Source organism: Xyrauchen texanus, chromosome 32, assembly GCF_025860055.1.
Source record: "Xyrauchen texanus isolate HMW12.3.18 chromosome 32, RBS_HiC_50CHRs, whole genome shotgun sequence".
Classification (NCBI taxonomy): Eukaryota; Metazoa; Chordata; class Actinopteri; order Cypriniformes; family Catostomidae; genus Xyrauchen; species Xyrauchen texanus.
Window position 1 is genome coordinate 35,677,542 of NC_068307.1, and position 17,486 is coordinate 35,695,027.

Genomic DNA, 17,486 nt, shown 5'->3' on the forward strand with positions numbered 1-17,486 from the left:
TAACTTATTGTGAATGCAAAACGCCCCGGCTATGTACGTAACCTCGGTTCCCTGAGATGAGGGGAACGAGACATTTGTCCCTAAGTCAGAAAATTCAGAGGAATGGTGTTTGCACACCCGCTTTTATAGCTGACAGCTTCACGCCTGAAAGGGTGGGGCTCAAACACCATAGCCAACATTTTAATTGTCGTTATTGTAGGGAAGTTTCAACTAGGTTGTGTAGAAGGACACTTCCCATATGCGTCAGCTTAGTGACGCAATGTCAATTATCATCTAGTGCATTGAGTCATAAGGGAACCTATTGCAAGGGAATGCAATCTATTGTGAGGGCATGCAAAACTATTTCAGAAAAAAAAAATTCTGCCATGTCCTCTGAGGGGCTTTGTACTCATACCGTGGCTCTTTTTAAAGTTTTTCCATGGTCATGCATTGTGCACTTGTTTTTAAACATGCTAATGAAAGTATCAAGAAAGCTTGCAATATTTTTTATATCTAAGCAATTCTGTTTTTGTCATTCCAATTATTTTATTTTAACATTAACTTTCTTATTCAGTTTTCACTTTAAACCTGGAAGTATTTCTGAATTCCTTTTATTGATGTTGTGTTTTTCGGCCTGTTTCCATGGCAATGCCTTTTCATGATCTTCATACAGAAAGCCCATGAGGTGGAGGTACAGCAGAGCTCACGTGGGAACCCTGAGTATGTGGACCGGGTCAGGCTGCTGGAGAAGGAAGTGTCCTTCTACAAAGAGGAGTCCAGCAAATCCCAGACTGAGGTGGAAAGGTTACTGGAGATACTGAGAGAGGTGGAGACAGAGAAAAATGACAAGGATAAGAAGATCGCAGAACTGGAGAGGTGAGAAAGGACGGCACTTATTTACCTTTTAATACTGTTGATTTTGGAAATATACCAATTACCATTTTAATTAGATATACTTTACTAATCAAAAGTTTGGACACAATTGACTGAATGTATAAAGTATTTCTCATGATCTTAAATAACTTTTGATCCAAAGGCCTACGCTTAAATGCTTACAATTACGTTTATAGAAAAGACAAACAGCCTATATTGCATTTTGTTTTTGACACAATTCAAATTGTAAATAAAAATAATGTTTTTTAACTGAAGGAAAAGCAGCCAGCAAGTGCCCAGCATAAATGCACTAGGTATACATCATAATTTTAATGACTGGAAAATAGTAGTAAAAAAGAAACCGTAGGTGCATCCAAACCTTTAATAGTGTAATGGTCAAATACATTTTTACTCTGGAAAATGAAAAACTTTACTCTGACTTTACTATGAACAGTGTCTGAATTTTGCCACACAAGGACCAGTTTTTAGATTTACTGTACACAATCAGTCAACAGTTTGTACTGTACCAACTAATATCAAATTCTGTGAGAGTATAACATTAAACTGATGTCGAGGGCCGTTTTGCTATTGATGCAGAATAAACCAGGCTGTACTCTGAGATATGTTGTCAATAATGCATCTTCTAGCAGTGAAAAATGATGACGATTGCAAATATTTTAGCTGTTTCCCTATAATCATGCATTCATAAGCTCATCAGTATTCTGTGTTTCTTACATGTTCTGAATATTAATATTGAGCTTTTTGAAGTGGTTGTTAATAGGCTCGACAGATCAGTGTGTGTGTGTGTGTGTGTGTGTGTGTGTGTGTGTGTGTGTGTGTGTGTGTGTGTGTGTGTGTGTGTGTGTGTGTTTGGCATTTTCATTTACAACTGCAATTTTTCTTTACTTTTCTTCTAAATTCTTGGAATTTTTCATTCAGTACTCCATCTAAATATTGGATGCATTCTAGTCTTGTATGGTCAGGTTTCACATGATCCTCAATGGGCTTTCACACTGACTGTGATTTCTAGTGGCAAAGTAAACAAAGATTATAATTTTCTATTAAAGATGGTGAGTTGAGGCGTCATGGGTGACAACAACTTTTGGCAATAAATGCAATACAGTCAACAGGAATGCATATTTTATGATCTGTACACCCCTAACCCAAGCCTGAGCAATTTCACTGTTTGATGCAATTCTGCCTAAATACGGCATCAAATACGGTAAAATGTATGTAAAATAAAATAACTGAAATACTGAGATTGGAGGTGTAGGTTAGAGCTACTTTGACTTATAAAAAGCACTCAAACATTTTGATTTTGCCATTTACAAGAATCATCTGCTGACGTGGAACATACCTCACAAAAAAGAGGTCTCAGAACACCTACAATCAAGAACTGTTGCTTTGCATAAAGCTGTAAAGGGTTACAAAGATATTTTGAAGAGCTTATATATTCATCTGTCCTTAGTTAGACAAATTGTCTATACATAAACGGAAATGATTTAGTACTGTGGCTACTCTCCCTAGAAGTGGCCATCCAGCCAAGATGATTCAAAGGGGACATGGCAGAATGCTCAATGAGGTAAAAAAGAACCCTAGAGTGACAGCTAAAGACTTTGGATAATTGGAACTGGTTAACGTCTCTGTTCATTGCTATACAGAAAAAACTTAACCGGCAAGGTGTCCATGGCAGGACATCACGAAGGAAGCCGCAGCTTTCAAATAAAAACTTTGCTCCACGCCTAAAGTTTGCCTGCTACTGGGAAAATGTTTTGTGGCTGACAAAACTAAGGTTGAATACTTTGGGAGGAACACAGCACTATGTATGGTAAAAAGAGAACCGCAAACTAACAAGAAAACATCATCCAGACAATGAAGTACAGTGGAAGGAGCATCATGATTTGGGGCTGCTTCGGGGCCTGAACTACTTGCCATCATTGATGGAAGAATTAATTCCCACGTTTATCAAGATACCCTACAGAATAATATTAGCATGGCTGAGCACCAGCTGAAGCTCAGTAGAAGTTGGGTGATACAGCAGGACAATGACCCTAAACATCCACTGCAGAATGGCTTCAAAAAAAGAAAATACACCTTTTGGATTGGCTCAGTCAGAGCCCAGAACTCAATAGAGATGCTGTGGAATGATCTCAAGAAAGCCATTCACTCCAGACATTCTTAGAATATGTCTGAGCTGTAGCAATTCTTTAAGGAAGAATGGTCCAAACTTTCTTCAGAATGTAATCCAAAGCGACTGGAAATGCATGGTTGAAGTTATTGCTGCCAGAGGAGGGTTCATATACTAAACACAATTCCAAAGGGTTCACATCATTTTTCTTGCCATTGTATAATTATTTATCTTGTGCATGATATGATGCAATGCTGCAGATTCTATACAAACACTTTGCCCTCCGGAATTAATTTGTAGGGGACGAAAACTTGATTTGTTGTCAAAACTGAATGGCATCTTATTTTTACTTTCAATACACTGGGTAGTACATTGCATTTGCCAGTTGTACAGCCCACCAATATCTTCAAGCATCCAGCAATAGGAATGGCCACTACAGGCAAAAATACAGTGACACAGTATTGTTATGACAATACAGTGGTCCTCCAGTGATAAAATCGCTGTCAGTGTGAACTGCCCTTAATATTTTTGAGCATCAGACAATCAGGTCAGATTTCTCATAGAATCTCCTGCTCTTGCTCAAAGTGTTGTTGGTTTTTCTCAGTTGCTTTTTCATGCTTTTGGGGTTATTGTTGTTTGAGTAACTAAATGTGTTTCTGTTGTTTTTTGCCGTCTCATCAACTCTTTCTCTGTTCTGTCTGTTGGGCTTCCTCTTTATCCGACCTCTTTCTCTTCCTCTTGTTTTCCATGTCCTTCATCTTCTGTCATGAAACACTTGTTACTTTTTTCATAATTATCTATCTATCTATCTATCTATCTATCTATCTATCTATCTATCTATCTATCTATCTATCTATCTATCTGTCTGTCTGTCTGTCTGTCTGTCTGTCTGTCTGTCTGTCTGTCTGTCTGTCTGTCTGTCTGTCTGTCTGTCTATCTAAACTCACCCCATCCCTGCACAACTCCTTCCATAACTTCATAACTCCTTCACTCTGGCCCAGTCCACCTCCCCCCTCTGTGTCTGCTGCACGCCCCTCGTCCCGCCCTGGTGGCAGAGCCCACTCTGACCCTCTCCCCTCTGTGTCCGCTGCCCCTCAGCAGATTGGGGGCATGGTTTGGGACTTCCTGGGAAAGTGAGTGCTCTGTCCTGGCACCACAGCTTGGCTGCATTTATCTGTCTGCATTTTCTAGCCTCTCTGTCCCCGTTGCATGGTTGTCGTCATCCACTGATTTTTAGATGAGACATGTCCCCTACAATATTCAGATTAATGGTCAACCAAAATAGGTTTTGCAATGGCCAATATTTTAACTATTTAATTTGTTCCTCCACTCCTGACTATGTGGTTACAGACCATATATCATATGCCAATTGTTTTCATATGTAAAAATTAGTGGATGGAAACATGTCAGAAATTAAGTACCAAGTAAAATTTGTGCATTATGTGTTTTGTGGCTCTGTATGCTGTTTATTGTGCATGTTGAAGTGTATGGCTCTGTTCCAAACTCTGATGAGTGTCCTCCCTGTCTACACAGGCAGCTACCTTCTACAGCAGTATCTTAACAAAAATGGAAGCTTATACATGACTGATTACAAAAGATTTTCATGAGCAGCAACTCGTGTTAACTGTCACTCACGTACATTACACAAATATTGCTCCTCATGTGAAGTGCACTCAACAATGAACACAGTTAATTCATTAGCATACTCTTGAACAGTTCGATATTTGCATGTTACTAAGCTAATACCTCTAATGAGCACTAAAAATACATAGCACACACAAATTTTGTCTAAAATTTGTATAGTTACATAATGTATAATTTCCGGCAATTCTGTATGTCATCTTGGATGAGCTTGTAACGATGCATTTGGTAGGCTGCAGAAGTCCCGGTTTACCCGGGACATGTTCCAGTGTCCCAACGATTCTCTTAAAAATGTAATTATGTCCTGGTTTCAGCTGTTAGGCTCACTGATTTGTTTTCTTTGAAATTAAATATCCTCAATGTCCATCTAGCTATCGTCTCTGGTATAGGTTTTAGAGAAAGAATGCTTTTTCTTTGCCATTGCGCTTTGATTTGCTGCTACTTTGTTTGAGTACTTTTGCAAATCAGCTTACAATGTATCTGGTTACACTTATAATGTTATCACTTGAGATGGATTAATTTTTTGTTCGATAAGAAGAAATGTGCATAAACTATGATGGAAACACATTTACTGAATAAACCCTTATTAGTAATACGTGATGTGCATCAAAAAAGTAATGTGACTGAATAATTCATTCATAACTGGACTAACCAGAGGACCAACCATTGCATCAGAAATGTTGCTGAAAATCCAAAGCCTATAAAGAGTTTGAACTTAAACTGTGCCGAAGAGCAGGTTTATTGACACATTTGACAAATATATAGGAGGAAGTGGCCCAATTAAGCCCACCCAAATTTAAATTTTACATGTTTTTTTTATATAAATGTTAACAGCCTTCCAAAAAATTAGTATTAAATCAAAGATTGATCTCTCATCTAAACACTCATGTTTTTTGATAAACGGACAACATTAAGTTTCTTTATTTAACTGGAAACGTGAAAAGTCTGGAGTGGGCTTATTAGGAACATGTGTACCATTTAAGCCCACATATGTTCTTAATAAGCCACCTATTCTTTTAAAATTTAAATGCTTCACATTGTACTAAATAAACACCTCGGTTTTGATTTATTTTTGTAGATTTAGACCTCAAACATCATAACCAGTAAATTACATCTTTAATTTCAGAATTTGGCAGTCCTAATAGTTTTTTTATCTGTCTTTTACAACATAGTGCATGTTTGTTATTGTTGTTTAAACAAATACAATTATTATTCAGCTTTTAAGATTTGAGGAAACAGGCTTTTCAAAGGCACTGTTCCTTATAAACCCACATGAAAGTTATATTTCTGGATTATAATTACAGACAGAGCACTAAATCTTGTTTGAGCTCAAGAAGCTTCTTAAATACTTGCCAAGCTTCTTAAAAATACTATCTTTGTGAGCATCACTCAGGCAGTGTCACGCGCTAGCTCCAGAAACTCATGAAATCCATCTTTTCAAATACAAAGTATTGTTGTTAAATACAAAGAAAATAAATAATATCAAGTATCATTTGGTATATTAATCTCTTAATTTAATTTGTTTTATCATTCCTCACCTGGTTTGTTCATCTGGCCGAGTCCGCAAAATAATTAGCTATAAATTAAAATGATTGTGCTATATTATTAAAAAAAGCATATTTACAGATGGGGACCATTTGCACCAATAAAACAAGCATATTGTGTCCATTACTCCCACCCACATTAGATTTGGGCCAATAGAAACTCTTATATGATTATGACACATCACGTCAATCTGTCATGAATCACTCACTTCACTCAGGAAAAACAAAACTCTCTTCACTCAGGGCACAACAAACCGTTCCTGCTGCTGCTTACCTTGGCCTATTACCTAGCTAAGACTAAACTAGCTAAATTGAGAAAATATAGCTACAATTAATTCGAGTTTGGTTTGAGAACAGCGACAGGAGACCAAAATGCGTCATGTGTCTTCAGGTGCTAACGAACGAAGCCATGAAGCCTGCCAAGCTAAAATGGCATCTGATTACAAAGCACCCAGTACATATTGGTAAAACAAAATAATCTTTCTGTTGAGAGAGCGAGGAATACATCTACCAGAAAAAAGCGGATGGTGAACCTGGCCACAGAAGGCTTCTTAATTGGTGGCTCAAACGTTTGCCACACACAATTGCACAAGAACACATACTTCCAGAGGTGGTTGAAATGTGTGAAGTTATGCTTAGTGCAGAGGCAGCTCATAAACTGAAAGCTATACCTCTCTCAAATGACACCATGAGGAGGAGAATTAAAGAACTCTTGGCTGACATTCAGTCACAGCTACTTGATAGATTGCATTCCTGTAAGCAATTTTCTATTCAGTTGGACGAATCAACAGACATTGCCAGTGAGGCTCAGTTGATTGTTTTGGTCCACTATCCATGGGAAGTGAAGATTTTGGATGACTTTCTGTTCTGCAAGGAGGTGCCTGGCAGGAAAACGGGTGAGGAAATATTTAGACTCCTGTATGCTTTCATGACTGAAGCGGGACTGAGCTGATTTATAGCGCAGATAAAGGTTGAAGCCCGAAGATTATGGCTATGCACTGTATGCTGCGTCGGCTGGCGCTCACATCCAAAGGCATGATGGAACCAGGCCTTGACTCTGTTTTGAACACAGCTGTCACTGCAGTTAAATTTGTGAACTCAAGGGCACTGCAGTCACGTTTGTTTGGACAACTTTGAAGGGAGATGGATGCTGGGAATGACACACAGCTATATCACACAGAAGTACGATGGCTGTCTCGTGGTAAAATTTTGCAGCTTGTGTTTGAGCTACGCAGTGAGATGTCAGAATTTATGAGAGTGGACAAACCCGACATAGCAGAGTTTTTTTCCGACCCGGAGCATGTAGCCAAATTGGCAAATCTTGCTGATGTATTTATCTTGCTCAACAGACTAAACCTCTCAATCCAAGGAGGCTATGCATCTATCCTGGAAATCAGAGACATAATCACCACCTTCATGAAGAAAACAGAGCTATGGAGAAGAAGGATACAAGACGGAGTAAAAGACATGTTCCCCCAACTGACTGAGTTTCTACACACAAACAACCTGTCTGTGGCTATTGTGAGAGAGGTAGCCACCTCTCACCTCACTGCACTGAGCAAGCACTTCAGCTCATACTTCTCAGATGTGATTGCACATATGCCTGGGACTGGGTGTAGGATCCCTTTGCCCCAGCTGCAACAACAAGTGGCCTTACTGGAAAGGCCGAAGCGGAGCTGTTGGACTTATCCTGCGATAGGACATTGAAGACCCGATTCCAGAAGATGTCTCATTAAGACTTTTGGCCCTCCCTCTAACATGAGGATCCTGAACTCACTGCTGAGGCCATGAGAATATTGCTCCCCTTTCCTACCACTTGAGTAGTGTGAGTCATCATTCTCCACTTTGGCTGCAATGAAGACTTAAGTACAGGGCTCGTTTGGATGTGGAGAATGATCTTAGAGTCTGCCTGTCATCCATCACTCCAAGAATAAACTGTTGTGAGAGAGAGGCTGACCCATCTCATTAGTTTAGGTTAGCTCATCATGTGAGTTATTGTGAATTATGAGATAAGAATGTGATATAGCATAATGCAAATATTTCAATTAAAAAAATCTGAATAGGCTAAATTATTATGTTATGTTAACTTCTGTTATGATTTGTTCATGGTTCATATTCATGAGTTGTTGTTTGTTCTGCCAATGATTTGAAAAAAGGAGCAATAAGTTAATTATTATATAAGTTGAAGCACTTACTGAAAGTAACCTTAAACTAGTAATTTTGAATGTTTGGGTTTATTAGAACTAGGCCAGTCTTGCTACAGTTGATTTTATGAAAGCTTTTAAGATCAATTACTTGAAAAGTATTCAACAGGCTCTGAATAAAATGACCCTCTGTTTGAAATATATAAGTGGTATTAACATGACAACTGTTTGAAGTATTTAGGTTGAAAAGTTTTAGAATACAAATAGTTCCAATGGCATCTAAGAGTACAAATGGTAGTAAGAATATGCTTAATCAGTGTTTCGATTATGAGGGGGGTCCTTGGAAAATGTTTTCCCCTGTAGGGGGTCCCTGGCCCCAAAACGTTTGAGAGCCCCTGTCTGCATGCTCTAAACCATGAGTATTTTATTAATAAAAGAGTCACAGTGGCTGCAATTTCTTTGGAAGTGACTATTATGTACTTTTGAACACATGGAATGGAAATATGTCTTCCTTTGCTTATTATTTTTGCATAATAATATATTTCGCATACATTTCATTCGCAAATTGGATGGAAACATAGGTAAGGATGTCGCGTGCTTATCACTCACCTCCAGAGATTGAGAGGCTAGTATGTTGCCTTTCTGTCTGTCTAGCTATCGTTCATTTAGAGTGGGCCTATGATGCCTTAAAATGTTGCCTGGGAAGGCAGCTCACTAGATTTTGGAACGTAGCTTCTGTGTACTTTAACCAGATTGCATGTTTCTTTTTAACTTTATACTGGTTTTGTGATGTGTATTTTGTGCTGTGTAAATATGTTGTTTCTCTGCTTTATGTTAAAACTAAGTTAGTACTATGTTAGCACTTTTCTTTTCCACATTGTGTGTTGTAATATATGTGATAACTTCTCACTTGGTATATCTATCGTGTTGATGTAGGCATGGCGACATGTTGATGTGTAGACATACTTAAAAAAGACACCATGATTAAAAAGTTAGTTCACCCAAAAATTACATTTGTCATTTACTCACAGACTAAAATTGAAAATCTTCTCATAACAACTTAACGCTTTTAAATCTCATTTGCAATCACTTATTTTCAAATCTGTTGCATCAAGGCACGCTGTGCCAGGTTTCATGGCAAAAAATGTCAAATGAGTTTGGAACAACATGAGAGTTATGTAATAGGGAAGAGAGTGAGTAAATGATGACAGAATTTTCATTTTTGGGTTAACTATTCCCTTAAACCCTAAAATTATACTTAAAAAAATAGCTTTTCATATGGATTTGTTAACTAAAGCCAATGAAATTCCTAAGAAAAAGATTAGTAAATCTTGGTGTATTTTAATCCACTGTGATTTGATCATCTCTTATATGACATCTCAACATAACCCGCAGTCATAACATAACACTACTTTACACTTCTGTGCTTTTTGTATTTGCCGCTTGGTGTTGGTGGCAAATAAGGGCTCTCTTAAAGTGGAAACCCTTTTCTTGTCCCTAGAACACCCATTTCACATGCTAATCTGCATCTTCTCTCCCATTGACCAATCATATCGCTGCTAACTTACACCCCTCCCTTCAGCTTCTCCACCTTTTAAAACATCTCCCTGCAATCTTTCCTCACTGCTCCGTTCTCCCCTCTTCTGAATGGTTCCTCTCCATCCCCACCCACATTGGCCTGAAACTTCCCCAAATGGCCATCTTGCCGGCCTGCATGAGATGTTCCACAGCACTGCAGGCCCTGTTCTTCTCTGTGAATAAGCTGGGTTCTTTAGGTAGGGCTTTACTACTTAGCAAAGTCTGGTGTTCCTCAAGTGTGTAGGTTTGCACCTTTATGCCTGAGCGCTCTTGCCCCATTTACCCCATGTGCCCTTCCTCACGTAGCTCGGCTGGTTGGGTTGCTGCATGTTGGCGCTTTCACAGGCCTATGCAGAGCTGGACTAAGTGGTATTCCACTGACAGTGATGATCTGACATGATAGTGTCATGCATCTTGCATTGTTGACCTCAGGATCCATTCTGAACTGATCCTTGTTTCTCAGACCCTGTTTACACCTACTATATAAGGGGTTAGAGGACAAAACATACTCTACCAAATATGTGAACACAGATGCTTCTTGCTACGCAAGCTTGATTTCCTTCGTTGTTGCATTCCAAAATCTATCAGACCACAATTCATAACACAACGCAAGTATGTTGCATTCTCAACGTTGTTGCATTCTCAGCGTTGCTGCAAGGGGTGCTATAGTGGACATTAGTGTGAACTGTCTGCTTCTACGGTGAGTTTTCTCTTTCAAGCCAACCACTGTCATGGCGGAGCAACAGTTTGAAGACAGTATTGCTGAGCAAGTAAGGTGAAGTCAATATATGTATAGCAACTTCATAACACATCCAGTTTATAGGCACAGACTTTTGAAGGTATCTCTATTGCCCCCTTTATTACTGAGGTTTTTTACCTGCACAGTAACACAAGAATGCATTAAGCATGTTCAAAGGAACCACACGTTAGCAACATGCATTTTCAACTCCCTCTAAATGTGGTAGTTTTGGAACATTTCCACTTGTGATTGGATCTCCCAAGCCAGATCTTAATATCAGGTGTAAACGGGCTCTCACACTTTCCAATTGTTTTCTGCACTATTTTAGCAAATTCTAAAGTTTTCTTAATTTTACTTCCTACCTTCATTCTTGGCCTCTTCCGGTTTGCTGTTTTGTGGCTTCCTTCCTTCCTGTTCCTGCCTTTCCTGCTTCCTTCCTCCTTACTCTTCCTCCACTCCTCAACCACCAGTCTTGGTCCCAGGTAAGTAGGGTGTTCCTTAAGTGTTAACCTGTGAAATAAGACCATCTCAACTCTCAAAAATTAATCTCTCTAACCCTGCAAGGCATTCTGATCAATAACCAAGCCTGTAAGAAATGTTTCTTCTGTGTCTCACCGTAAGATCATAATTGTCTCTCATCTGTGTCTCATGTTTCTCACATTTGCACATGTATCATTGTCATGGTTTAGCAGCCTAGTAGTGTGTGTCATTTCATGATGATGTTGTTCTTGTTTTATATTTGTGCTATCTAGTACAGTGGCCCCAAAAAGTATTTGGAAACTTAAGCCACACTTAAAAGTATGAATGTCATTGTATTAGATAACAAATATTAAACAAAGTGGCATCTGCAAGCAAATTATGCTAGAACTTTTCTCAGATCTAACTTCACTTTTCTAAACCATTTTTGCTGGTCACAAGGTGATTTTTACTAGATTTATGAAATCGGTTCCCCTCAAGTTCACACAAGTGTCCTTGCAGAGTAATCACAGATGTCAATTATTGCTTATGGACAAGTTCCAGTTATTTTTGACAACAAAAAAGTGTCCAAATATTTTTAAATGAAATGTTAATCTAGAAAAGTGTCCTTGCTTTATCATCTTTAAAATAAATGGCACTTGCGTTAACATTTTGTTATCTAATGTTGAAATTTGTACATGTTTATATGTGGATAAAGTTTCCAAATGCTTTTTAGGGGACAGTTATTATTAGGTATTAGGCTATAGGTTTAGGTATAAAAAAAAGAACTATTCAGGTGACACTCTGTTTGTTTTCAAAGGCAAAACAAGGATCAAAATAAGAAGGGCCCAGGCATCAAGCTTGGCCCTCAGATGGACAAAAAAGGCACTGGGAACATCTTGCAAGATCAACGCAAGGATAATCCAATGGACAATCCAAAGGTGTGTATATGTCATTTATACCTGTGAATGGATGATATCTTTAGATTTCCTTTCTAAGAGAACACTTAAAATATTACAAGATTTCCAACAATGGGGACTAAAAGGTTTTCTGGTTCTTGCACCTGTTTTTCTCACTCTCCCAGATGGAAGAGTTGATGAATGTTTTGGAGAAAACAAGGCAGGAGTTGGACGCCACCAAACAGCGTCTGTCTTCCACCCAGCAGTCCCTAACCGAGCGAGACGGCCATTTGACTAACCTCAGACAGGAACGTAGAAAACAACTTGAGGAGATCTTAGAGATGAAGTGAGAATTGTGCGATCTTCTCTCTGTTCTTGCGATTACACTCTTCTTCTTGTAATAATTGATACCTAGTAAGTTTCTTTCTTGAAAGCTGCTCAGTGTACATGCCTACACATCTCACAGTGCCTGTTCTTCTCAGACAACAGGCTCTGCTCGCCGCTATTAGTGAAAAGGATGCTAACATCGCTCTGTTGGAGCTGTCCTCCTCCAATAAGAAGAAGACTCAAGAGGAGGTTCTGGCCCTGAAGAGAGAAAAGGATAGACTTATGCATCAACTCAAGCAACAGGTCAGCAAATATCAAAACTCTAAAGCCCATTTATTGACATAATCAAGTATCAAGTAATGTAGGGTTAAGGTTATCTGTTTTGTCCAAATTATGGTATGGTACTTCCATAGATTTTGGAAATTAATCAAAGTAGTACTTTACTATGAATGTTGTAGCTGCCTTTATAATTGTCATTTAAGTACTTAAAGGTAAAGTAACCATTTGGTTAAATGTTTAAGGTCCTTTTTCATATGTGCTCCTCATTATTTTGTCCCATTCCCACATGCATAGTAGCTATTTTGTAGCATAAAGTGACCATATATCAAATAGCAATCACTTGAGCAAAGACATTTTTAGAAGAAATGCCAGACAAAGTATGGGCTGCATTGTGCCAAACACACCACACATGTACTTCCTTCCTCGAAGATGAAACAAGTTTGGGTGGAAAAATCTTGTACGCTTCTTTATTACACACAAAATAAAGAGTTAGCAATTATCCATCCAACATCCATGCTGGAGGATGTATGGGCATGTATATGTTGATAATTTTCATTTATTTTGGAGTTGCCCAAAAATAACCTTAATATGATTTTAGGACACAAGATCCAGAGGAATGCTGAACTGTACCTTGGGAATATCTCAAATGATGTGTTGAAGGAGGATGTGTACCTTGTCAATATATTTGTTTTTGCTTGTAAAAAGTCCATTACTAGAAATTGGAACATGCCAGAACCCCCTTAACATGTCCAATGGATATAACTTGTCAAATAAATTTACTATATGGAATACGGACATTACATTTAAGGCTTAAAAATCTTTTATTTAAAAGTATTTGGGTGAAATGGAGATTGTATGTAAGTGAAGATACAAACTAATTTTTGCAAGTCTGTAATTCTATACATTTGAATGAATGAGGATACCTCATACGTGAACTTATTAGTTCTGTTTAAAACATTTTTTGTTGTAAACTGATAATAAAAAAGACAGCACTATAACAATTAGTAGCAATTCTCACAAATCTTTGTAAAATTTAGTATCTACTTCTTCATCAGAAGACCTTGTTAACATGAATTTATTTCTCTGCTGTTTTTGCACCCTAACTTTAAGATATTGTGTAGAAGTTAGCCAATCATATTGGTTGTTATTAGTTAAACCACAACCATGGTTCTGTTGTATTTATTCCATACACTTATTTGATCCATTTAGACACAGAACAGGATGAAACTGATTACCGACAACTATGAGGACGACCATTACCATCTTCACGCTCCACCCCCCCACATGCCACAACCCCTCCACCCTCAACCACAACCCCAGCCACCCTTCCCACAAGGCCCACACCCCCACCAGCCCCCTTACCCACACGCACCCCATCACCAACACCCCCAGCCTCCAACCCACCACCCACAACACCAACAACAACCCCCCCAGCCACAATATCCCCACCCGCAGCACCTCCAGCACCCTCAACCGCCCGGTCCACACCCACCCAGAGCCCAACAGCCACACCCTCAACACCCTCAACACCCTCATCCTGGGCTCCCTCCACAGCAGCATCCACACCCCCAGCACCCGCACGGGCACCCGCCTCAGCAGGGCCCCTACCCTCAGCCCCTCCCACACCAGCAGCAGCACCCCCATCATCCCCCACACCCTGGCCCTCAGGGCCCACACCCACGACACCCTCCACCTCCACACCATCGAGGTCCAGGCCGTGGACCGCCCCATCCTGGACACCGACCTGCCCCAGACCAGGTCTGTATGGTAACCAACTAAACTTTATTGTTTTGCTGTAGTTGCAATTAACATAATTGGTCTGAATTTAATACAATCTAATTCATATATATTTTTTATTTTAATTCAATTTAAAATCTGGCTCTGTCTGTTATGCACTCACTGAGCAATTTATTAGGAACACTATACTTATATAGGTATAAGGGCTTCCCTTTGATCTCAAACCAGCCTCAATTTTTAATGGCATGGATTTCACAAGATGCTGGAAACATTCCTCTGAGGTTATGGTCCATGTTGACATGATTGAATCACGCAATTTCTGCACATTTGTCAGCTGCACATTCATGCTGCAAATCTACTGTTCTACCACATCCCAAAGGTGATTGTGACAGGGTGGAGGGTGGGGCTGGGTTGTAATTTTACACACCCGGCCCCTTATCAGGCTAATCAAGCCTCCAAGAGGGATAAAGGCAGACTGCGGACGGTGGTGCAACAGAGAGAGAACGTTTAAAGGCAGCTGTCCATCCTATGTGTTTGTGTCTTTTGGTTTATTTCTTCATTAAACTATTATTTATATTGTCAAGCCGGTTCTCACCTCCTCCTTTCCATTTCACTGGTGCCAAAACCTTGGAAGGAGGAGGGATACGCCATAGTGGAGTTCTCGCCACTACCATCCACCCCAACATAGCAGCCACGGCCATCTTCCGGGGGCCGGAGGAGCCCGGCTGCCTGGAAGCGGAGGAATGGCCGCCGACCGCGAGGGGAGAAGGGGCTCACTGCCGACCGTCTGGAGTGGGAGAACCGCTGCCAGGGGAAGGGGAGACCCCTTCTCTTCCCCGAGAACGCGGCAGGGCGTACCGTCTACCAGGGGCTTGAGGACTGCCTCCGATCCGCCCGGGAGGCACGGCTGTTGTCGTGGGTGGAGGAGTGGCCGAGGACCAAGATATGGCGTATCGGAGAACCAGCGAGTAATTGTTTTTTTTATTTCTCTCTCTCTCTCTCCTCTCTCCCACTGCCCACACCCACAACAACAACCACCCCAGCCACAAAAGCGTTGGCCTTTTCCCTCTCTTTTAAATTGTAAAGTTTTTTTGGGGGGGGTACTGCACTGTTACAGGGAGCACACCCTATTTTTCATTATCGTTTCCTCACTTTGTCCCCTCCCTGATTCAGGAAGGCGGGGATGACCTGCCAGCAGATGGGGCATAAAGGCACGCCCTCCCCAGGGAAAGGGGGGTACGCTGGCCTGAGAGAACAAGGGAGGAAGTGTGACAGGGTGGAGGACAGGGCCGGGTTTATTTCTTCATTAAACTATTGTGTATATTGTCATGCCGATTCTAGCCTCCTCCTTTCCATTGAACTGCTTTACAGTGTTATATTGGATTCAGATCTGGAGACTGGGAAGGCCAGTGAAAAACAGTGAACTCATTGTCATGTTCATCAAACCAGAGATTACTTTTGCTTTGTGACATGGTGCATTATGATGCTGGAAGTAGCCATTAGAAGATGGGTAAATTGTGGCCATGAAGGGATGCACATTGTCAGCAACAACACTCAAATAGTCTATGACATTCAAGCGGTGCTTGATTGGTATAAACAGGCCCAAAATGTGCCAAGAAAACATTTCCCAAACATTAAACCACCGCCACCAGCCTGGACTGTTGACACAAGGCAGGTTGTGTCCATGGATTCATGCTGTTGCCGCCAAATATTGACCCTACAATCTGTGCACCTCAGCAAAAATCTAGATTCATCAGATCAGGCTATCTTTTTCCAGTCTTCAACTGTCCAATTTTGGTGAGCCTGTGCCCACTGCAGCCTCAGCTTTTTGTTCTTGGCTGACAGAAGTGGAACCCGACATGGTGTTCTGCTGTTGTAGCACATCCGCCTCAAGGTTCGACGTATTGTGCATTCTGAGATGCTATTCTGCTCACCACAATTGTACAGAGGGGTTATCTGAGTTACCATAGCCTTTCTGTCAGCTCGAACCAGTCTTGCCATTCTCCGTTGACCTCTCTCATCAACAAGACGTTTCTGTCCACACAACAGCCGCTCATTGGATGTGTTTTTTTGGCACCATTCTTAGTAAACTCAAGAGACTGTGATGTGTGAAAATCCCAGGAGATCAGTAGTTACAGAAATACTCAAACCAGCCCTTCTGGCACCAACAATCATGCCACAATCAAAATCACTGAGATCACATTTTCCCCATTCTGATGGTTGATATGAACATTAACTGTAGCTCCTGACCCCTATCTGCATGATTTTATGCATTGCACTGCTGCAACACAATTGGCTGATTATATAATCGCATGAATATGTAGGTGTACACGTGTTCCTAATAAAGTGCTCTGTGAGTGTATATCTGTTTTCTGACCCTCTACAATGTGAACTAACTGTGACCAGCTGTGAACTAAAAGCAATTAATTCATGTTAGAACCTAATTTGCATGGTCTTTTCTTTTTTGTTTCTTTGCGCATTTCAGAAAATTGAATTTTCTAAATATCAGGCAATTTATCAGCATAAGTCTGCCACAAATTTTGATGTTGCAACTCTAAACATGTGATGTGAATAAGTGTGAATGAGATTTGAGAGCTACGCCAGAAGACAAGATTCAAGTATTGATGCAGTAATACTGTTAGAAATAGAATCTCTATATATCGATATAGGATTAAATTGGCGCAGCCAATATTATTTTAATTGGATAATATTTAATACGAATTTAATGGATAATATTTATTTTTCCTCAACAACCTGCTCTTTCACCTTTAACTCATCTAATTCTTCTCATTTCATGCTGACCTCAAAGGATGATGAAGAAGGAATTTGGGCTTAACCATTTTCAAACCAAAGCAATGATGTTGTTTTATGGGGTGAGATCCGTAATTGACTGGTGTCTATTTCCGGTTAGTTGTTTTACAAAAACAATAGTCTGATGATTTCTCTTCTTATAATTTTCCTCCTTCTTGTCTCCTTCTATAATAGACAATTCAATCACTAATGGAGGAACACAGCCATGCATATAAAATTATACATTGTCCTCTCGGCCAGTCTTTATCTACAATCAGTTTCATTCTTTTGAGTGGGGCCCCATTTATTAGAGGTGGAGCATTAGTGTGAGTGGAAGGGGTAAAGCTGGAGATGACCATCTGAGCAGGTAAA

General features: G+C 40.0%; 1 protein-coding gene across 2 annotated transcripts in view; it reads left to right on the plus strand.

Moving 5' to 3' along the window:
• The window catches only part of LOC127625712 (ERC protein 2-like), a 101,858-nt gene that overhangs the window by 80,204 nt on the left and 4,168 nt on the right, over positions 1-17,486 (plus strand). For both annotated transcript variants that reach the window (XM_052101065.1, XM_052101066.1), the window contains 8 exons: positions 653-855; positions 3,982-4,113; positions 11,903-12,023; positions 12,167-12,327; positions 12,464-12,611; positions 13,797-14,345; positions 17,134-17,197; positions 17,310-17,481. In XM_052101065.1, the coding sequence (XP_051957025.1) occupies positions 653-855; positions 3,982-4,113; positions 11,903-12,023; positions 12,167-12,327; positions 12,464-12,611; positions 13,797-14,345; positions 17,134-17,160 (1,341 nt within the window). In that variant the 3' untranslated portion in view covers positions 17,161-17,197; positions 17,310-17,481. The remainder of the gene's footprint in view (positions 1-652; positions 856-3,981; positions 4,114-11,902; positions 12,024-12,166; positions 12,328-12,463; positions 12,612-13,796; positions 14,346-17,133; positions 17,198-17,309; positions 17,482-17,486) is intronic.